The 24,656-nt window shown below is 36.3% G+C and overlaps 1 protein-coding gene across 5 annotated transcripts in view; it reads right to left on the bottom strand.

Moving 5' to 3' along the window:
* Positions 1-24,656, bottom strand: part of PCCA (propionyl-CoA carboxylase subunit alpha) — a 462,094-nt gene that overhangs the window by 98,741 nt on the left and 338,697 nt on the right. For all 5 annotated transcript variants that reach the window (XM_049099422.1, XM_025440953.2, XM_049099423.1 and 2 more), the window contains one exon: positions 383-481. In XM_049099422.1, coding sequence (XP_048955379.1) covers positions 383-481 — 99 coding nt within the window. The remainder of the gene's footprint in view (positions 1-382; positions 482-24,656) is intronic.

Raw genomic sequence — 24,656 nt, 5'->3', positions numbered from 1 at the left:
AACACAGCTCGCCTTTCTGCTGATCTAATGCTACACAATCTCAATTACACAGAAAAGAAAGGTAATGAAGTCATATTTTATAACTACAAACCCAAAATGGCAACAAAAATTTTTAGCAAAGCACACAAGATACTTTATGTAGGACAAAGTATGGTAACATATACTAACTTTCCTGGATGGCCTGAAAAAAAGAAATATTGATTCCTCGGAATAAGACTTGCTTCAAGATCCTCCAAAGTAGGAAAAATGTTTTCAACCATAAAATGTAGGAGATGAATAAATGTGGCTTCTTGCAACTGTATCTGTCAGTATTAACCACCCAGGTGCTAGTCAGGATTCTAGACTTGCCGGACTCCTCAAAGTAAATTATAGGAGTACTTACCTGTATCGTCCTCTGAATGCCATCGACGCTGACAGACAATAAGGGGGAAGCCAGGTTCCACGTGCTGGTCACATTTAGTTTCGACCCATCAACTTCCACCTGTTGTGACACCAAGTAAGATGGTTACCATGAAGAAAGACAGAAAACTGATCTCAAGTTCATTGCTGCATACAAAGCAGCAGCCATTTTAAACAGATGGCTCCCAAACAACCTGTCATGTTTACTGCTCCCTCCATGAAAGACAGGGTCCAACAAGAGTCTTCTCAGCCATCTCTGGGGAGAGGTGAAGGACCTGGGCACAGCTGCCTCTGGGTACTGAGGTTTCAAGTGATTTCCAGTAAGTAACAAACAGCCTTCTAACTCTAAACCTATCTGGACATGCTACATTTACTGCAATTAGACAAGTAATGCATATAAATTCCAGTGACATTTTGCAACCCAACATCAGGGCTTGCATATAATATCCTCTCCAAGGACCAAGAAAGAACTTTTTCTGTGTTAATTTTAATGAAGGACTATGCATTGTTATCTTAATTAAACAGAAGCTTTAATTAGGCAAAATTCTTTAGTGTTGAATATTAAAAGTCCATTTGAACTTTGCAAAAGTTCTGTCATATTTTTGTCGATCATAAATGACTAATTTCATCAAGTCATCATTTATGAAGATGTAAGAAAACCTTCATAATCTTTTAAAATAGATACTTTCAAGAGAAAAATTCTAATTTCCAAATAAATAATATAAAAGTAACTGAAAGAAAAAAAAAAGCAATGTTAAATTAAAATAATAAGTATTGGGTGAAATACTTCACCCAAGTATTGGCAAGTATATTGGCTCAGCGGTTTAGCGTTGCTTTCAGCCCAGGGCCTAATCCTGGAGACCTGGGATCGAGTCCCACATCGGGCTCCCTGCGTGGAGCCTGCTTCTTCCTCTGCCTGTGTTGTGCCTCTGCCTCTCTCCCTCTGTGTCTCTCATGAATAAATAAATGAAACCTTAAAAAAATAAAATAAGTATTGTTAGTTATTGCTTCCTTTTCACTCACGGATTACCCAACTCGTGTATATGAGTGCTAAGAAGACAATAACTAATATTTTAACTCTACAGTAAACAACCTAACAAAGGGATATTTAAGTTTGTTCAGGGTTCAGAATAACCCTGTAGCAAAGTCAAGACACATGATCCCTAACGATTCCTTCCCTCTCTCTTAATTCTCTTAAACAATACTTAGTAAAATAAAAGATGTGGAGACGTTACTGTTTAGTGTGTTTAGTGTGTCCTTATACATCTATACGGACTTTAGATAGTGGGAAGAAGGAACATTGGCTTGGGTCTCACGTGACATTGCTGTTTTACTAAGTTAGAGCTACTTAACTAAGCTGGAGCATTTGACATCTCTGAACCTTAGCTGCCAAACTAAAATAGAGTAAAAATATCTATCCAAAAGGGTACTGTAAGATTAAAGAAGTTAACATATAAAACCCTCTACCAACATTCCTGTCATGGTAGGTACTAAGTATTTTCTCCTTTCTCCCATCCCTAATGGTTCCACTATCCTTGAATGAGTTTTAAAAATAAGGTCAGATAATCATACTACCTCATAAATTATTTACTATTAAAACACTAGATGAGAAAGATCTGTGAAGCAGCAATAATACATTTTAAAATTATCTATTTAGCACCTCTCCCCGAATTAAATATATCCTTATGTTATGAAAGATTTCCAAAAGAAGCTCCTAATAGAGTTTTTACAAATATTAAATGCTAAAGATACCTTTTAAAACTGAAAAAAATATTTGTTTTGACATGGCTTCTAAATTTAAAAAGATTTTAAAAGGCCAATGTTCAGTTATAAAAGTTTTATTTGTCAAAAAGGAAAGTTAGAAGCTATAAGGAAAAATTTTTAATGGCAAGCATTTAAAAATTTGTATTTGATATTCATTTTAAATCAACAGAGGTGACAGAATGAAATTGTAATTGTCATTTTTAGGACTTATGAGGGGGAATTGAGAAAAGAATCCAATCTAGTCAACTTCTGTAGAGGAAGAATCAATTTACCACTGACTAAAGAAAACTATTTTTAAGAATGTTCAAACAAAATGTATCACACTCATATAATAGAATATCATTTGATAGTAAAAAAGAATGAAATGCCGATAGATGCTACTATGTGGACGAAGCCTGAAAACATACTAACTGAAAAGCCAGTTATAGAGGATCACATATTACATAGTTCCATTTAGAATGAAATGTTCAGAAGAGAAAAATCCATACAGACATAAAATAGATTAGTGGTTGCCTTGGGTTGGGAGTGTGGGGATAGATGGAAGGATCGAGGGGTGACTATTATGGGATATGGGCTTTCTTATTTGACACAACGAAAATGTTCTAAAATGTGGTGATGGCTGCACAGCTCTGGGAATATATACCACAAGCTACTGAGTTGTACAATTCATACAAATTGTATGGTATGTGAATTATATCTCAATAAGGCTGTTAAAAAATAAGTAACAAATGAAAATAGAAAGGAGGGATTTTGCTTTTTTCAAAAATCAGAAGCAATATTTTGTGAGAAATTAAAGACCTAAAAAAATGGATACACACACAAACATACACATACACCATGTTCATGAAATAGAAGTTTTAGTATTATTAAGATATAAGTTCTCTCCCAAACCAATTTATATATTCATTGTAATATCCCAACAGGTTTGTTTTGTTTTGTTTTGTTTTGTTTTGGTAGCAGATTCTAAAATACATGGAAAAGCAAGGATATAGAATAAAGATAATTTTGAAAAATTAACAAATTTGGAGAACTTACGTCCCCTGACTTTAAGACTTCTCAATCACTTGACGAGATGAGCACTGGGTGTTATATTATATGTTGGTAAATTGAATTTAAATAAAATATTTTTTTAAAAGAGACTTCTCATTAAGCTACACTAATCAAGACACTGGTGTAAGAATAGACATAGTCATTAATAGAAGAAAATGAGAGTTCAGAGACCTATATATAAAGGGTTAATGGATTTTTTTTAAAGTGCTAAGACATTAAATGGCAAAAACAGTTTATGAACAAATAGCACTGAAACAATTAAACATCCATATTCAAACAAATAAACCTGACTTCTATCCCACAATTTAAAAAAAAAAAATCAATTCAAAACCATGAAAACTAAATATAAAGTGTAAAAATAAAAAACTCCTAAGAGAAAACCTTAATGATCTTGATCCAGGCAAAGATGTCTTAGGACATAAGAAATATAAATCTTTTTTTTTTTTTTAAGAAATATAAATCTTACAAGTAAAAACAGATGAATTAGACTTCATCAAAATTATAAATTTATTTGAAAGACACTGTTAAGGAAAGGGCAGTTGAGCCCCAGGTTGGGGGAGAATATTTGCAAAACACATAAAGGATCAGAGTCCAAAATCTCAGGTGGATGCCTGGGTGGCCCAGCAGTTAAGCATCTGCCTTCAGCCCAGGGCTTGATCCTGGGGTCCTGGAATTGAGTCCCACATCAGGCTCCCTGCATGGAGCCTGCTTCTCCCTTTGCCTGTGTCTCTGCCTCTCTCTCTCTCTCTCTTTCTCTCTGTGTCTCTCATGAATAAATAATTTTTTAAAAAAGAATTCTCTTTCATAAGACAATAAGAAAACTGACTGAATTTCTTTAAAAATGGGCAAAAGATTTGACCAGACACTTCATCGAAGAAGAGAAATGGGGCAGCCCGGGGGGCTCAGTGGTTTAGTGCCGCCTTTGGCCCAGGGCGCAATCCTAGAGACCTGGGATCGAGTCCCATGTCGGGTTCCCTGCATGGAGCCTGCTTCTCCCTCTGTGTCTCTGCCTCTCTGTGTGTGTCTCTCATGAATAAGTAAATAAAATCTTTAAAAAAAAAAAAAAAAAAAAGAGAAATGGACGATAAGCACATCACTGAGTGGTCATTAGGGAAAAACAAAATTATAATGAAATAGCACTGTCCATCCACAAGAATGGCTAAAATGCAAAGGAGTGATAATACTAAGAGCTGACAAACATGTGAAGTAACTGAAACTTTCATACACTGCAGACAGGAATGCAGAATAGATCTGCTTTAGAAAACCCCTGAGGAGTGGAGACATATGTACACATAGAGTGTGCATGAACGTTCACAGAAGCTTGTTTATGATAGCAGAATATATACACAGAAAGTTTACATCTACCTCATACTGGAAAGACCCCAAAAGTCCAATGAACCAAATATAATGGACAAAAACAGTATATCCACACAACAGAAAAAGAGCAATAAGCATCTCAAAAGTATTCTGCTAAGTGAAAGAAGGCTGGCGCAAAAGAGTATATGGAACATAAGTATGATTCCATCTATAGAACATTTGAGAAAAAGCAGAAACCAGGTCAGCTGTTGCTAGGGGCTACGGGTGTATGAGGATAAGCTTGATAAACAAAGGGCATAAGTGAACTCTATGCGGTGAAATGTTCTAAATCTTGATTTTGGTGGTGATTATATGACTGTACAGATTTGTCAAAACTCAATCAAACCATACAATTAAAGAGTAAACTTTTTTATTAATTATATCTCAACAAATCTGACTTTTTTTTAAAGATTTTATTTATTTATTCATGAGAGGCACAGAGAGAAAGAGGCAGAGACACAGGCAGAGAGAAAAGCAGGCTCCATGCAGGGAGCCCGATGTGGGACTCAGTCCCAGGACTCCAGCATTATGCCCTGGGCTGAAGGCAGACGCTTAACCTCTGAGCCACCCAGGGGTCCCAAGAAATCTGACTTTTAAAAACAAAAACAGAGTTGCCTGGGTGGCTGAGTCGGTTAAGCGTTTGACTTGATTTCAGCTCAGCTTGTGATCTCAGAGTCTTGAGATAAAGCCCCATGTCAGGCTCTGCACCTAGTGAGGAGTCTGCCTGAAATTCTCTCTCTCTCTCTCTTCCCCTCCCTCCCTGCTCACTCGCTCTCAAATAAATAAAAAATCTTTAATAATAATAAAAAAATCTCTAATAAAATAAAATGATTTTAAAAACAAAAACAGAGGGAGGGAAGTCTACTTCTTCAAAAACTGAAAATAGTTATGTTTGAACCACCTTTATCTTCCCTTACTAATAATTTATCTACCTGCATCCTCTGCTACTGGATGAGTGAACATGAATGTTAATTTGGGAAGAAAGACAGAAGGAAAGTTTCTTCTAGACAGAAACCCAGGGGGAAAAGTCCTTTTCAAGTTCTATGAATTACATGAAGGAAAGACACAGAGGGCAGATGAGAGTATCAGAAATCAAAGATCAGAGACCTCCCCATCTCCTTTGGGTAGGAAGTAGAAATGGAAAGAAATGTGTGAAAACATTCTGACAAGTATCAGGTATCCTAAAAATATCTGCGCTGGAGGTCTACTTCTGGTCCATAGTCTGGAGAGGCAGTAGGCTTCTACTAAAGCCCAGTACTTGCTGTCATGACATTCCTAATGTGGTGTGTAACCAAAAGCACAGCACTGACAGTGGAAGAAGCTGGATAGATGACGCAAGCACACCATGATAGGAATCCAGAAGTTTCTACCTGTTTTAGTGAGATAACAAAGTCTGGGCCAGGATAAAGACAACATAGTACAGAGAACTCCATGGCTACAGGCAAGTAGTAACCAGAACTATGGGTAGCATAGGCTTCTTCAGTGACAAAGAGGATAAATCATCACCTGACAGTCAGTCACAGGTCCAGGTCCTTGCAGCAAAGCCTTATAAAGACACCGTGGGTCTGCACTCTCTTTCCCACCTCTATAGTTATGAGGTGAGTCCAACCACGTGCCTAAAGACCCTTTTTGCCTGCACCCAAATTCCATCCAGCAGTGATGGCCGGAGTAAGGGAAAGAAACCTAAAGCACCATGGTATTGGAATGACACTGCTTACACTGAAGTGTTTCCTCCCCCTCTCCCTTTACTAAAGGTAGAAGGGAGAGGGCTTGTGAGGAAGCGGATGTGACAGACATGCAGAAACATTTCCTTGTAAACCCAAGAAGTAAGGAGCATAATTTTGCAACTTCACTTTATAACTGAAGCAAGGAAGTTATCATAGCTCCAAATCATAAACTACGAAGCCTATCTGCAAATTTAAATGAGGGAAGAAAACACGCTGAAAACGATCAGATGCCTTCTCAGTCCTCAAGCTGTAAACAGATTTCACCAAGAAGTATAATTCACAATAGCAGATGCAATGATTCTATTGATGCTTTCATTAGATGAGCAAAATCTAGATGTAAGTATAGGGCATGAGGAGAGCAGGGAATTTGAACATTATAATACTATAGATAGATTCCTGTTACTATGCCATATACACATTGTTTACACCTAATTCTTTAGCCAAGGGGGACTGAAACAGCAGATGTGGAGTAGAAGTGGCGTTTCACTATTACAACACTGAGAACCTGACATAAAGTACCACCCTATCTTTTCCATGCCAAAAACTAATGGGAAGTGAAATCTAGGACAATGGAAATCACAGATTTGATGAGAGGGTTTTAGAGTAATAGGCCTAACAAAGTTGTAGGCTGCCCATGCTTACACCCAACCAACTACCCGACTGCACATAATGATCAGAAAATAAGCAATACTGGATCTTCGGATACAATTTGCAAGACATTTTTATCAAGAAAAAAGGTAAATTCAGAGTATTATAACACAAGAAGAACTACTCAAGGAAACACAGGAAGAGTTCAGATAAATAATTCTGCAAAGTCTCAAAGATAACCATAGGAAACATGACTCCTCTTTTAAAAAATGAGCTCAAAGAAGAAAAACAAAGGTTCAAAGAAGAGATCATACAACAACAGAAGGAAATGAAAATCAAGCTGGTAGAACTCAGAAAAAAAATGAAGAGAAAAATAACATTATAAAGATAAAAGCCACCTTAAGAAGCAACCAAAAATAGAATCAATGAGACTACAAAGACAGACAAAGACATAGAGAAATCATATAAAATAAAACAGAAAAGACTAGCAATATAAAAATTTATAGAGAAGACAACAAACATGGAGGAGGGAAAAATGGGATTCAAAGAATATACAAAAGACGTTTTCAAAAAGGTTTATAAAGAAGAAAGAATAAATACAAATTCAAAGACATGACAGAGTAAAACTTTTCAAAATGAATAAAACCTTGAATTTGTAGAATGATGTTGTTTACAGAACTTTTAAGAATACAGAGAGTTATGTGGAGATTTAGGCAAAATTAAGAAATCAGGCACAAGCAAGCAAAAACCTCAGGTCAGCCTTATTTCTCAAGGACAAAACTGATACATAAGACCACAGAGGAATGTGGTCCAAGTACTAAAAAGAAAAATGTTGCCCCCCAATTTTATACCCAGCCAAGATGTCCTTAAAGTATATCATATAAACACATCTTGTAGCATATAGAAGAACTTAACACCCTTTCTTTAAAAAGGAGGCATCTCTCTACAAATTGGTATGAAACCACACCCAAGAAATTGATAGCATTAATCATTTGTTAAGGAAAAAAAAACCTCTAAGTGCATTTTGTAAATGTACAGAATATCTCTAGGAAAATATATAAGAGGAGAGGAGGGGTTGAGGGACAGGGATGGAAGGGAGGCTTGCTTTTTACTGTAAATCTATTCATACTATTTAAACTTTGTTCTGTATATGTTATATATTAAAAACTATAAAGGTGAGGAGAAGTAAAAGGATCTATTTTCCTCTCTCATGGTATCATGAAGTCAATATTTACTTTATACCTTTCACTAATGGGCACACAACACATAACAGCTATTCTTCTAAAACTTCATTTTGGTTAAGACACAAATATTCATTTCAATTTCTCTGGTCATAGATGTCTTGATTTCATTTCCAGCACCCAATTTTGCAATGTATTTTAGACAAACCCTCTGTATCAACTCTTCCTAATCTGAAAAGGAGGCACCTGCATGAGCAATGCTGAAGATCTCATTTAGGCTAAAACTCTATGGTTTTATGGTTGCAAAGCCCTTTTATTTAAGATACACTTACTATTTCTGATATGGCAAATTCCAACATTCGAAAGGAACTTTGTTTTGCTCAGGGATAGGAAATTTTTAAGACCTTTCCTTTGACAAACAATAAAAATTAACAAATTAATTCAAATTCTGTGTGGGAATTAAAAAAAACAGACCAATAATAAAATGACAAATGACATAATACTCTGGGGTACAAATAAAATTTCATACCTTTGAGGCAGACAGTATCACGGAAATGTTCTAAGCACTATGAAAATACTAAACTACTTTAAATTATTTTAAAACTATATTTAAAAAACAACCCAAAGACACAACATCTTTGTTTAGAAACCCTAACCCAGATATACAGATTTCATGTATTTAGTTTAAATAGACCTAGGACTCAAGTGCATCAAATCTACATTAATTATCACATGAATTCTGACCCACACTCTTGGCAGATGACCCCCTCTTTTCTTTACCCAAATTGAAGCCACAAGACATCAGTCCTCTTATTTTTTGGCATCATTGAACCATCTTTCCTTTACTGATATCTCACACACTGGCTGCTTCTTCTGCCTCTGTGCACGTACAGGACTCCTATATTTTCACAGATGGGGAGTTGACCCACTATGCCCTCCAACCACCAAACTGCTTCTTTCCTTTATTTCTCTGATAGGCTCTAGAACAAGTGTTCGGTACCTTTTCTCCTACTGTGTAACTTTTTCTCATAACCTTCTACAATCTGGCTGCTAAAACAGTATTCTGAAAGTTCACAAATCTTCTTTAGCAATTATATACTCTTTTCTTAATTCTCATTACTGTTTACTCCTCACAGGAAGAAAGAACTCTCAGGAGGAGGTGATATTTATGACGAGGTCTGAAAAGTGAGTAGAAATTAGTTGGTAGCAGTGGGTGGGCGGTAATATCCAGAGGAAATATCCCAGAGGGAATTTCATGTAAAAAGTCCCAGAGGCAAAAAAGAGTTTACTCCTGTAACCAAGGTGCCAAGGACAAAAAACCAAGGTAAGCATGGTAGCCAGTTGGGGGGAAATGGGAAAACTGAAGGATTCCAATTTGAGAGTAACATCATCAACTTGGTCTTTTTTAAAGATCGGTCAGGCTACAGCTTGGAGAATGAATGAGACGAAACAAAAACGAAAACTATAGTAGTCTAGACAGCTGGTAGTGGGGAGAAGCAGGATACTCAGGAGTAGTATAAATTGGGGAAGGAAAGTAAAAAGTGTGAATAGAGACGTCATGAAATAGTCATGAAGAAAAGAGAGATGAGCTTATCAGAAAACCAGAAAAACTACCACCCAGTGTTGAATGCTCAGCCACAGCAGGACGTCATGCACAATCTGCTTCTGGTGTATAGTTTTCCCCAGCAATGCTCAGGTACCTTGCGTGTTGTAGCCATAAAGAAACTGGCTAAGTTCATCTAAGTTTGAGAATAATGGAAGAACAAAGGGGTTGAGGAAGTTGAGGGTATATGTAAGCAAAATACTACAATTATAGGCCAGGGTATCTAAGCTGGATAAAGAATAGAAAAACAGGAATGGGATCCATGGATGGAGAGAAAATATAAGGACTAATGGTTATACTGAGGCAGAGAGATAGACCATGAACTGGTTGCTGGCCTTCAAATGCACAGGAGGGACCTTAGAAGTTGCCAAGAGGGAAGGGAGGTAGTGATATAGCCAGGTGATATGAACTTCAAAGAACAAGGGTTTTCCAAGAGGGAGGGGAACATGGCCTAGAACAGTACTAGAGGAAAAAACAGTCTTACTTCCCATCTCAGAAGGGCATGTATTATGGGAGAAAAACAACCACCAGGTTTCTGTGGAGGCAAGTAAGTGGCAGAATATTCAGAGAAAATGTCTGAGAATACAGGGCAGTTTGTTGACAACAAAGCAAGAGACAGAGGGCACAGTGGGAAGGGGAGAGAGGAAGGGGACAGATGATGTTGAAGAGTGTGGATGACTAGGGAGGCTTTCCAATGGCCCAGCTTCCCTCCACAACAATCCCACTTGCACCTGCTCCTCCCTCTCACCTGGACTACTGCAATAAACTAGTCTTCCAAGTGTATTTTTCTGGATCTCCAATTGGTTCTTCTCACTACAGGCAGAATAGTCTCTGATAAACATAAACCTGATCACTTATAAAATTAGAAAGAAAGGGGGTAAAAACTATGAGAATGACCAAATAAAGGTCCTGACTGCTTTTGGAAAGTGTAAACTCCAAAAAAGATGTGTAATACTGCAACCTTCAGTACGTGAACATCATCTCAGCATTCTATAATCATTAAAGATTACACTCTATTTAAAGTATTGATATTTAAAGTTCAAATTAAACAGAGAAAGGCTATGCAACCCATCTTAACACACCATTTTCTGCAAAGATGCCCCCACCTAAAGAGGATTACTTAAGTTACTCATAAGAATGTTTATGATGTTTAAAACCACCCTCCAAAAACATGATTCTTTCTTACTTCAAGAAAGCATTTTCTCATATATAACAATCTACTGGTAACTTTGTACTTCATTAAAAGCATTTAATTGCATTTGTGGTACAAATAATGTTAATGTGGAATATTTTCCATGAGTTGTTTGGAACATTCAATTTTCCTATCTACGTAACCATAAGGGAAAAAGAAAGTGCACACCCAAAATTAATTTGACATTTGAGAGAGATTACTTACATCCTTTACCATTAAAAAACAAAAAAAGGCACTTCCTCAGAGGTACCTCATGACACAGTTAAAATGCTGTAACTCCATTTGCAATAACCACCTGCTAAATGAGTTTTTTCAACAGTAGGAATGTAAAACTTACAAAACAAAGTATTTGCCAAAAAGGTTTTCCAGAAATAAAAATTTGGGAAGATACAGGCTGTAAAAAGAGTTTCTGATTCACCATACAATTCTTCTTATTTTGTTATACACAAATTCTTTTTTGTCATGAAGTGTTAAAATTAGCATTGTGCAGAATTAGATCTAAGATAAAAATCAAGGTATTCATTCCACTACTTTAAAAAGACTTTTATCACATATTTTGCTTCTGTTTCTGAAAACAATATGAAGGATAAAAAAGATCTGTTGATCAAGCTATAACTACTTTTCAGAAAAGAATAATTAGTGTCTGCTCATTAGACTTTCATAGCACATCTTAAAAATTATCAGTTTGCACAAAATATGGAAAAAGATGTGCAGTTTTCTGATTTGACTAGGCTGGAAAGGATCCTAGAAAAGCATATTCCAACCCAACCCTCTCCTCCTCCTATTGCACGTATAAGGAAATTAAAGAAACATATAAATTATGGAAGCAAAAGAGGCAATTATCCTACAATTCTCAGAGTATTTCACTGAAATCCACATGTCAAAAGCAAAAGTAACACTTATAATCTAAATACTAAGGTATAATGCTTCTCTATGGCAGATACTCTCTGCTTATTTGTACCTTGAAAGAAGACTATTCTAGAGATAAAGATGCTTATTGATTCTTTTTGGTTTTTATCTCTTAATTACTGCTAACAAAAATATGATTATTTAACTGTATATCAAATTGATGAGGTATGTCCAACATTCCCTAATAACAAAGGAATCTATAGGCCATGCAGTTAACTACATGGGGATATTACCACCATCTACCATCATCATAGCTCACTGACTTCTTCTACATACACTGAGTCTAAATATGTGAAACACAAACAAGTTTTTTTTAAAAAAAAAATTCTGTAGTTGCAATGTTGACAATAAGAAACATAACTTTCCTAAAATTTAGGTCTAATAACTTTGCTAACTTACTTGCTTTAATTTCTCAGGTAAAACATGATAAAAATAACTCAGACATTTTTATTAAATTATAATTCCTAACATTCTAATATAAACTACAGCACAATCTTAATTAGTTCTTAATATGATATAACAAATGTAGGTTTTCTTTATCCTGCTTTCCTATTTACTAAAATACTTCTTCCAAAATATAGTCATGATACCTCTACTCCCCTTCCAGAGGGAAATGAGATGCTAGTTTTCTGAAGACAAAAGGAAACAACCATTTTTCTTAAGTTTCTTCTTTACCACCATCGCCTTGGAAACAGTCTTTTACTTCTCTCCCAAAAAGATATGTAATAATGACAAAAACATCAAAGGGATTAGACACCATGATGGTGAAGATCTGTTAATCTGTCACAAAAGATTATATTAAATATGCATGTGTTATAAATGTAATTAAATATATCTCAAAGGATGTGAATTGCAAAAAACGAATTTTAGGTACTCATCTACAATCAGCCAGGTTAACTAGTTTCTCTTTAATTATCGCCTCATTAATTGATCAGTCACAACTGTAATTTCAGTCATATGGTTTAAAAAAAATCCTGCATTATTTTGCCTACATTTTAATTATAGTAGTAATTTTTTTGGATTGGTGTGATAAGGTCATTCTCTGCAGATAATACTGTAAATTATATCATGCTTAAGGAATAACTGTAAGTAGATGGGTTTAACATAATGAGCAAGCAAAATTGCCTTTACTTCTCCTACCAAATCTACCAAATCAAGATGGAATCTTGCATTTTCACTGTAGTTTTGTCAAGAGTCAGTATGTCTATATTTGAACCTCAGGTTCACAAGCTGCCTAACTGCTTGTGCCTCTGTTCTCACATTTTAGATCTGTGCTCACAGAGTGGTTATGAGGAACAAAGTCAAGCACTTAGAACAGTACCAGGCATGTAATTAGCCCTCAGCAAATGCTGGCTGTTGGTGAACGTTCAGTAGAGTGATACTATGTCCTCCCCCCACAATGATGACTGTTCTGGATCTATTTTTCAACAGGCCTGCTTTTGCTTGTTCTTCCATTAATACCTCTTCCATTTTTATCCTTTTTTTTTTTAATTTTTATTTATTTATGATAGTCACACAGAGAGAGAGAGAGAGAGAGGCAGAGACATAGGCAGAGGGAGAAGCAGGCTCCATGCACTGGAAGCCCAACGTGGGATTCGATCCCGGGTCTCCAGGATTGCGCCCTGGGCCAAAGGCAGGCGCCAAACCGCTGCGCCACCCAGGGATCCCTTTTATCCTTTTAATTTCATCTCATTTCTACTAGCATCTCTTTTGCTTTTCCTCTGTATTTCACTACCACAGCCCCCCACAATGAAATCCCAGAACCTTAGATGCTGGTTCACCCACACAAGACCTAAGTGGGCTACACTACTTTCACGGTAACCTCTAAGTCCTCCTTCCTCCTACATTCCCATATGTTGCAACTGCGACGTGCCATTTCCTAATCCCACCTCCTTTATCTACCCTACCCGGGACTATGCATTCTGGTTCTAGCTTTAGGCACACAAGCTACCCTAATAGCTCATTTCTCAAGGCCAATAACAAATATATTTGATATTCTATGTTCCTACCTACCAAGGATTACTCCTGGTTCTGCACTCTCTTCTTAACTTCTGTGGCCATTGATAATATTATTCCTAATACATTATAAAGATATTTATTATGTCTTTCTTGTACTGTAATACCAATAGCATATATATGATAGTCTTATGTTTGAATTTTAAAACTGTAATACCAAATTTACTGCCAAAAAATTAGTATGTATTTTATGTCCTTAAAACTTCATGTGAATTATAGATCTAATAATAGAATATTTTATAAGCATGAACAAGAAAATATTTGTTGGAATGCCTGGATGGCTCAGTGGTTGAGCATCTGCCTTTGGCCCAGGGCATGATCCCGGAATCCAGGATGGAGTCCCACATCAGGCTCCTTGCAGGGAGCCTGCTTCTCCCTCAGCCTATGTCTCTGCCTCTCTCTCTTGCTGTGTCTCTCATGAATAGATAAATAAAAATCTTAAAAAAAGAAAACTTTTTGTCATGGTAAGGAGTGAGATACTGGAATTAATGCCCAAGAACTATTCACCACATCCATCCAGTGAATAAATTAACAACCAACCTTATACTCTTTAAGACCAAATTATATCTCAAGAAAAACCCTAGTAAATCTATTCATTAAGTTGATCATAATTTTTTTTAAAAACACACTTGGAATGAGTTGATAGGATAGCTTATAACAAACTGACATAACCGTACTAGTATGAGATAAGGTTTACCAGTTACCAGTATTTTTTCATTGCTTCTAATGGGAAAATGGTAAAGTCAGTTTCTATCATTTTAATGAATGGTCTGGGAAAATATTTCCTTTTACTCTGTTCCTTTTTTTGTGAAGTAATTTCGAATGTATATAAAAACTGGGGTGCCTGGGTAGCTCAGTCAGTTAAGCATCTCACTCTTGATTTCAGCTCTGGTCATAATCTCAGGGTAGTGGGGATCCCTAGGTGGTTCAGCGGTTGAGCGCCTGCCTTCGGCCCAGGGCGTGATCCTGGAGTCCCAGGATCAAGTCCTACATCAGACTCCCTGCATGCAGCCCGCTTCTCCCTCTGCCTGTGTCTCTGCCTCTCTCGCTCTCTTTCTCTGTGTCTCTCATGAATAAATAAATAAAATCTTAAAAAAAAAATAATCTCAGGGTAGTGAGATCAAGCCCCACATCAGGCTCTATACTCAACAGAGAGTCTGCTGGAGATCTTTCTCCCTCCCTCTTTGCCCCTTCCCCCACTAGTTTTCTCTCTCTAAAAATAAAATCTTTTAAAAAAATGTACAGAAAAACTGCAGCAACAGTACATCAAGTTCAGATTCCCTATTTGTTATTAATTTTTGCCAGTTAATAATTTTGCCAGTTATGATGTTCCACTGCCTCCATTCCTAAGTACAGAGATGCCCTCTGTACAGTACCCCTCTGTACAGTACAACAAGCAAAATCAGTGCATTAATACTGATTCATTATTTTTTTTAAAGATTCCTGCAGGGAGCCCAATATGGGACTCGATCCCAGAACTCCAGGATCACACCCTGGGCTGAAGGTGGCACTAAACCGCTGAGCCACCCAGGCTGCCCGATTTCATATAGTCTTAATGCATGTTATTCAGATAAATAGCTTTTATCTTACATTGCTGATCACTGACAACGTAGTGCTAATTCAAAACTCCCCAGGACAGCTTTTGGTAAGACTAATAAAGCAACTTTTAAGTATTTTTATATGCAACGATGTGGATGGAACTAGAGGGTATTATGCAAAGTGAAATCAGTCAGTCAGAGAAAGACAAATACCACATGATTTCACTCACATGCATAATTTAAGAAATAGAACAGATGAAAACAGGGGAAGGAAAGGAAAAATAAAATAAGACAAAAAGAGAGAGGGAGGCAAACCACAAGACACTCTTAACTACACGGGACAAACTGAGGGTTGTTGGAAGGGAGGTAGGTGGGGGGAAGGGGTAACTGGGAAATGGGTGCTAAGGCAGGCACTCGATGTCATGAGCACTGGGTGTTATATGCAATGGATGAATCCCTAAATTCCACCCTTGAAACTAATAATACACTATATGTTAACTAAATTAAATTTAAATAAAAAATTTAAAAGATATTTTTAGTCATAATGTCCTATGAAGTGTTGATAATACTTGTATTTAAAAGTTCTCATGTGCTTAGAGTAGCAGATTAAAGTTATTCCAACTATATAAAAAAAAATCCATTACGTCCTTTTAGGATACAAAATCTACACAGGAACTAGTATATCAGAATGAACAACCCATTCCCCCCACACACATACACATACATTTAACATAGCTCATTTACAAAAAGTGAGAAAGAATTTTTTTCTTTTTTATTTTTTTAACTTTTATTCATTTATGATAGTCACACACAGAGAGAGAGAGAGGCAGAGACATAGGCAGAGGGAGAAGCAGGCTCCATGCACTGGGAGCCTGACGTGGGATTTGATCCCGGGTCTCCAGGATCACGCCCTGGGCCAAAGGCAGGCGCTAAACCGCTGCGCCACCCAGGGATCCCAAGAATTTCAAATGAAATTAAAAATGCCACTTAAAAAAATGCCACTTAAAATTCTATCCCATTTCTAGGGTTTCACTTTCATGTCCATACAAATAAAATTATCTATTCAAGTTGTTAGATTAATCCTTTTCATTCTGATGACTGCGAACAAAGTAAGACCATTCTATTATTTCTAAAACTGCTCCCAAACTGAAAGGAGAAGAAAACTGGCACTTTTCCAGGAGCCTTGAAAAGGGGCATGGCTAATGTAATATATCAGTTTGGGTAGCAGTTACCAGAAATAACATACCTATCATGGCCAGAGAGAAAGCTAACAAGTAAAGAAGACTGGACACTGATGAGGAATAGCTCAAGAAATTAATGAGCAAACTGTATTCATTCTTGAAGACGTCCAGAGATACAAACTGAAACAGAAATAGTGACATATTTATATTTTAATTACTTAGAAAGCTATAAAAAAACTGGTGCAGCCACTCTGGAAAACTGTGTGGAGGTTCCTCAAAGAGGTAGAAATAGATCTGCCCTACGACCCAGCAATTGCACTGCTGGGGATTTACCCCAAAGATACAGATGCAGTGAAATGCCGGGACACCTGCACCCCGATGTTTATAGCAGCAATGTCCACAATAGCCAAACTGTGGAAGGAGCCTCAGTGTCCATCGAAAGATGAATGGATAAAGAAGATGTGGTCTATGTATACAATGGAATATTCCTCAGCCATTAGAAACGACAAATACCATTTGCTTCGACGTGGATGGAACTGGAGGGTATTATGCTGAGTGAAATAAGTCAATAGGAGAAGGACAAACATTATATGGTCTCCTTCATTTGGGGAATATAAAAAATAGTGAAAAGGAATAAAGGGGAAAGGAGAAAAAATAAGTGGGATATATCAGAAAGGGAGACAGAACATAAAAGACTCCTAACTCCGGGAAACGAACTAGGGGTGGTGGAGGGGGAGGTGGGCAGGGGTGGGGGTGACTGGGTGACGGGCACTGAGGTGGGCACTTGACGGGATGAGCATTGGGTGTTATTCTATATGTTGACAAATTGAACACCAATAAAAAATAAATTTATTTTTAAAAAAATAAAAAAAAACATTTCAAGCAATGATACTTTGAAACAAGGATCAACTCAAATCAATTCTCAGGACAGATCAGATGCATGGAAAAAAGCCACAAGAGTATGAAAAATCTTGGTTTCTCTACCTCTTATAGCCAAGGATTGACATTTCAAACAGCTTCTAAAAGTTTACTATAACTGGAACATAATAAATCTCAAGGGGACTTGGATCAATAGCAGAGTACAAAATTTACATAAAGTACTCATCTGTTAACCAGTAGACAGAAGGGTTACAGTAACTGTTTGCAGTACTGAACTCCCCAGCAGAAGCCTTGAGCCAGCATCCCTCCTAAACATCCCTTTGGAAAAGGGCCCTTCGAACCAAATAAGATTGGACTTGATTTTTTAATATAGGTAATTCTAAATTATTATGGGTGGGGAGTAGACCAAAAATACAGAGAAATATCTATATAACCAAACATAAGCTAAACAGTATAGTCATGCCTTCTCCTAACTCAACTAAAGAAAAATACTTTCTTTATGGAAAATATTTCTACAGAAAAAAACACACATCATTAACTCTAGTGTAAAAAAGCTAAGATCAATCATTACAGAAAAACTAAAATTATTAACCCTTCTGTGAGGGGTGAAGTAGGAACAGGCATAAAGATCCAGTCCAGTGACTACAAATTCTACACAATCATTGCTTTCTTTTTTTTTTTTTTTTGTATATTTTATTGGAGTTCAATTTGCCAACATATAACACTCAGTGCTCATCCCATCAAGTGCCCCCGTCAGTGCCCATCACCCAGTCACCCCATCCCCCCACCCACCTCCCACAGTCATTGCTTTCAATGAAGAAACTGTCTTTAGAAAGCTCCTATTAAAATCCACACTGTCTCGAAATTAACTCATTTGTACACGAGCATGCATATTAGTTCATTAGGTTATGCAACTTTCGCTTTAGAGGAGTCATTTTTGATAAAAGGATCTGGGAAAATTTTTTAAAAGCAGGTACTGGGAAGGAACTGGGAAGTACAGAAGTCCTTACAAAAGTAGAGGGTGAGGTCACAAGCATATTAAAGAAAGAAAACAACAATCCCGTTATGGAAAATTTCAAATATATACACCAACAGCAAGAACAGCTTAATAACCCTCATAGTTCCAGCACCTTAGTTCAAAACTTATCCACTTATTAAGCCAATCTTGTCTCACATATATCCCCACTGATTCCCCTAGCCTGCTCCATGACTATTTAGAAGCAAATCCCAGGCTTCTTGTTCTTTCATCCATAAATTCAATGAGTATTTTTTCTTAAGTTGAGTCTAAAGTACTATGACATGCATGAAGTTTTTGGCAACAAATCAATCAAAAAAATAATTTAATATTCAGTAACAACAGTTATCTCCTTTTTCTTCCACACATCCATTTTGGTTTCTTTGAGCCTGAGAAGGGAGGGAAAGGTGGAGAGCGGGCAGTGGAGCAGGCAGCTGTAAAAGGTTACCTGAAAAATAATCAGTAATCACACACACTGCATATTGTGCTTTCTATAATTTTTATTCACTGAAGGATGAGGTCAGAATGAAGTGTTCCCGTTAGCCTGGGTCACAAAAGTAATTCAAGATGCATATAAAAATGCTTATTATCATTCAAGTTCTCTAAACTCATTCAACCATTCAGCCCTTTGCTTTTTGATAAGACTGCCAACAACTATGCCAATTAGTGTCAATTGCGATGTTAGATTTCATAGCATCCGCACCTGCCTACCAGTTAGCTTTAGTAAGCAAAAAGAAGTGACCAGTGATTACAAGTTTCAGCAACACTAAACTCTCTGTTTCTTCATGAACACTGGCAGCTCTACAAATTCACCATTCGGCTTTTTTTTTTTTTTTTTTAAATATATATTTGGCAGATTAGCTTCTATAGAGGACTTCTTATATTTTTGGAAAGAGAGTAGGTTTAGCCATTATATTTTAAACTATAACAGTAATATTTTTTTTAAAAACCTGCAGTTTCATAACTAGGGAGAATCTAATTTATAATAAATCTAGTGAATTATATATTTACTTAAAAATTTCACAAATGCTAAGTTAATGCACATCATTTAAACAAGTGGTTATTTTTTTTAAATCACCTATTCATATCTTAAATGAGTGTTCTCACTTTAGAACAAGATTTTTGAATTCAAATTTGTCTTTTTAAATTTGTCAAATATTAAAGCACATATAAAAGAGCAAAGTGTAATTAACATGGAAGAAAGCATGAACTTCTGAAATCTGATATATATCGTCATATTAATTAAAGTATATATTTCATCTATCCTTTGTAAATTTTAATTGTTCATAATTTAAACGCATGCAATACTTCTGAAATATCCAGAACAAAATATAATCGTTATTTTATCCTCAGATCAAAATGCTTCACTTTGGTTTGTTATAATTAATAGCATAGTATTTTTAAAAATTTCACAACTGATTTCATAGTATTTTTAAAAATTTCACAAATTGCATGTAGCTGATGAAAGCTACTGGAAGTAATATAGTGGTTAAAGACAAAGTGCATTACTAAAGAGAAATAAAAATTGCATGTCAATATCTAAAAGTATGGGAGATGTTTATAGTGTAGCACATTCTATCTAGTGTCATTACTTAAATTGCTACTTTTCCTCAACAATCTATTCTCCAGCTCTAGCAAGTAAAACAAATGGTAATTTTACCTGCCAAATTTGGCATAAAAAGGGACAAGCAACTTCATTAACAGAACAATGCTTTCAATATGATTTTTTCCCTTTTTCCACCCAGTGCCAAATAGTAGAACAATTCAAATCAAGAAATCTAAGCAATTACCTCCTCTTGTTGAAGTTTTACATGGTTGAATAAGCAAATGATACTAGAATGCTAGCAAGAATATCCTCCCTCCCATAAGTTAGTATATGTCTTCTACTGTGGCTTAATGCCAAGCTAGTATGCTATACTCAACAAAAAGGAAACACTTCCCCCATTGAGATAAAATTCTCAAGGTGTGGTACAGTGTGGTGTGATAGGGATATAGGACCATTTAAAACCAATGGAATAGAATAAACCTAGGAGATTTGATTTAGATTAAACTTTTAGTTAAAACATCCATTAATGGATGGAAAAATCCAACCAGTAGTGTGGACTTAAACAGAACAGACCTTTCCTCAATCTTTGATAAACTAATGGAACACCACACCCACTGCCAGCAATCTTGCCAATCACTATCAGCTCTCAGACTTCCTTGGTGTTTTTAGTAGCTGGCTATAAACCAAATCATAAATTTCTATAAATTCTGTTTCAAATCTGATCACAAAAACAGCAAGCAACAACTCTTCTATTAATAATGCTGAACTTGTATACTTAAAGAGATACATTGAAGCTAGTTCTCAAGTAACCATCCCTAGATTTAAAAGCTAAACATAAGCATTTTTGTCCAACTGGGTAAATTTGGTAACTAAATACAAATTTGTCTATGGTTATTTACAACAGAGCATTGTGCTATGTTTAATCTCCAGCTGGTTCCCTTGCTCTTGTTCCATATGATGACCATGCATCACACATCTAAACACAGTCAGCGGTCTTTATAAAAAGCCAAGTAACAAAATAGGGCAACAGCAATACATAACTATCATCATACTGGCATGATAAATATGGCTGAGAGCAATTAGATCCATGAGGAGTCATGCTCAGTCATTTACACTAAATTTTAAAATTTCAAGCAGTATCTATTTTGGAGGGGATTCAAAGACTAGTTAAAAACAAAAAGCATCGTTTATTTTATAATTTCCTTCTTAGAAGTAAAATACCTTAAAACAAAACACTGGATCGGAATAGAAGCTCCAATGGTGAGAATACCCAGATTATGAATCCCCTTTGGCTATCTTTGAGCGGTCTAACATTTGTTACTTGTTCACAAAAATTAAGACTAAATTAAAGGGAACACACAATGAGTGCCCACTATCAATTAGATATTTTAATAAACACTAAACTCACTGAATTCTCAGAGCAATCAATCCTACAACAGAGGTTTTTAATCACATTTTATAGAAGACAAATCTGAGGCTTGGAGGAGTTAAAATAACTGCTCAGGGCTTCAAACTAGCTAAGTAGCATATCCAAACCTAGGATGATCTGATTACATCTCACCTGAGCCCATTTAGGAATTTGTAGATAAAGTCATTTGGAGGGACAATGCAACAGCAAGAGTCGATTTTTTTTTTTTTTTTTCTGCAAAGAATGGTTACTATAACCATTCTTTGGTATGGTAATTCCATGATGTCTGGAGTTTTAAACAAACATCAGTATAGTGTCTACTTGAGAAGAAAACAGCTCTACATGGAGAAGGTAGAGATTTCCCAAAGAGTCTGATCCCTTCAGCCCTGCAATTTAACAGTATAAGCATGCCCCCCCCCCCTCCCCGGGGGGGGTGATGGGAAGGAGGGAGGAACTGCAGGATTCATGTGATTTCAAACCACAAAGTGACTGGAGGGAGGGTAGGGACCACAGCCAGCAGCTCATGAGCCTCACTTGACAAAATTTCCCCAAGATGATTCACCAAGCAGTGAGGGGATTACCCTACAACAACGCTCCAGGTACTCTATTCTAGCCTCAAAAAGAGCTTCATAAAACAAATGAATAATATAATTCCAACCAAGAATATTAGAATCTTAGAATATGAACAAGTCTTGCCAATGTGAGTGTACAATTATTTTTAGTCTTATTTTTAAAGCTTTTCACACATTTCTCATACAATGGAAAAGAACTGCTGTAATGTAAAAGTTACTTTAGATTCTTTTCAATAGCACATACTGTATATTTGGGAGGAGGAGGGAAATGGTTTCTCAAGTGCCTACTACATGCCAGACACTGTACTAGAAACTTTACATACATTTATTTCATTTGATTTTTACAAAACCCTGGAGAACATTAACCCTATGCTATACATGAGAAAACAAAGGCTCAGAAAAGAGAAGTTACTTCCACTGATTTTATAGCCAGCAGTTCCAGGACTGAGTACATACTAAAGTCTATCTGACTTTTGGCCTTTATGTTTTCCTGAGTACCAGGGCCTATCTCAGAGTGGGTGAGGGATACTCCCTGAGTCTTCTCAAGGTTACACAACTGCTAAGTGGCTAGTAATAAGGTTTATCTGTCTTCAAAAACTGTTGCTTTAAATGCAATGTTACATTATTAATCCTCCACCACCCACCTACTTACCTACCCCCAAACTAAACCTGTTAGTAAATACTGACAGTTAATTTTTATAACTGAAGATAATGGAGAAAGAATATGATTGCCTGTTTCCCTATATCCAATGTGACTGATTTTTCTTTTTTTTTCCTGATATTTCTTTTTTATAAGATGGCCCAGTATGCAGATGAGAAAACGTGATTACTTATTAACTTCAAATGTTACATATAGGATCCCCTAACAAGTTGTCTTGCAAATTGATATAAAAGAAAATTCACAATGTTCTGTCCCTTGTGTTTGACATTTTATATTCTTACCAAGATTTTTAGAACATTTGTAGGAAATAAAGACTGTGAAATGATGTAACACTGTACTAAGGCAGAACAATTAAAAGAACACCTTAAATAAATTATATCAATAAAAATTTTAAACATTAAATTTACTAAATTTAATGATATATTCCTGATTCACATGTCCATAATTCTAATACTAGGATTTCCCTCAACATAGTGACAAGTCACAAAACATGTAACGAAGAACACAGAGATCAATTCCCAACAATACTGTTAGTTAGCCCTTTGGTGAAGTCCCTTTCTGACTTATGCCAGCATAGCTCAAAATATATTTTTTTAAATTGTTTATTAAAGGCTTTTTTTTTTTAAAGATTTTATTTATTTATTCATGAGAGCCAGAGAGAGAGAGAGAGACAGACAGACAGACAGACAGACACAGGTAGAGGGAGAAGCAGGCTCCAATGCAGGGAGCCCGACGTGGGACTAGATCCTGGGTCTTCAGGATCTGGCCCTGGGCCAAAGGCAGCATTAAACTGCTGAGCCACCCGGGCGGCCCCTATTAAAGGCTTTTTTAATCTTTTTTTCACATCTTCAACAGTGATACATCTCTGACCATTAGTGTTAAAAACTGGCAGTTATGTACCGCTAAGTCCAGTGACTAACATGGGAAAGATCAGTTATGGCAAAGCAACTAGGCAGAAATACAAGCCTGAGAGCTACAGATTCTTGGGTGGAATACTGAAATAACAAGACACCAAAAGAATTTGTGGGATATACTGCTATGTATTTTTCAGTGTGATCTGAGGCTATGGGACAATTTTAAGCTTGAATCATCTAAATTAATTTTGTCTTTCCATAAAAAGAAAAAAGTAGTAAGAAGTTAGAGGTTTTTTTTGGTTTTTTTTTTAGGATTTTTTTTTTCTAACAAATCAGGATGTTTGTTATATGAAGAAAAACTTTTAGAGATGCAAACCTGTGCCCATGAGTAAACAGACCAAAACTCCCTGAAGCATTTCATCCTAGATACAATGAATGACCAGGATTCTGGGAGGGGTCACAAACCCCTGAAATGTAATTAGAATTGTGGGCACAGAAGATAAAAGCTGCCTTGATGATGAAGCATGCCAGACCCTAGACACACGAGCTGAAGAAAGAGAAGAAAGACCATCATTTTCAGGGGAAATCCAAGTAGCTAGTCTAATGAAAATGTAAAGATTTAGGGATAATTTTTTAAAGACCCCCAAATGGTACTAGTAGGATATAGTTTTTTAAGTATATAATTATACTATGGAAAATATGTTTTGATCCTCTCAGCAGATTTACTGAAAGTATATCATGAGCCATGCACTGTAGGGAAAGTAAATCAAAACACTATTTGAATTATAGCAACCCTTATTAGTTTGATTTGCTCTGCTCTTGTGGTTCATATTATAAGCTTCTGAAACAAATGCCCTGTTAACACATTTACTGGTTCTCACCTTATGCTGGCATTCAAATTTCGGGCTTAGAGAATTATTCTCCAAGTTTACACCATAATTTTGGTTCATGCCTCCCGTAAGCAAAATATGCAAACACACAGCTGCTCAAATAGTCTGGCTGAACAACATCTATTCCACAGATCCCAGACTTCTACCAATAACCAGCACTGATACAAAAGGAATCTTAGTGAAGAAAGCTATGTTTTCTTAATAATAACAGTTGTATAAACAGAAGGTCTTCTCAGTTAAAGGGAAACCAACATCAAACAGCAGTAAAACATAGAACCCTAAAGCCCTCTGTCTTTGAAGAAGCCTGTTTGAAGCGAGGTGTTTCTA

The sequence above is a fragment of the Canis lupus genome, chromosome 22 (genome assembly GCF_003254725.2).
Source record: "Canis lupus dingo isolate Sandy chromosome 22, ASM325472v2, whole genome shotgun sequence".
Classification (NCBI taxonomy): Eukaryota; Metazoa; Chordata; class Mammalia; order Carnivora; family Canidae; genus Canis; species Canis lupus.
Note: the sequence above shows the minus strand (reverse complement) of the source record. Positions and strands in the feature narration are given on the sequence as shown.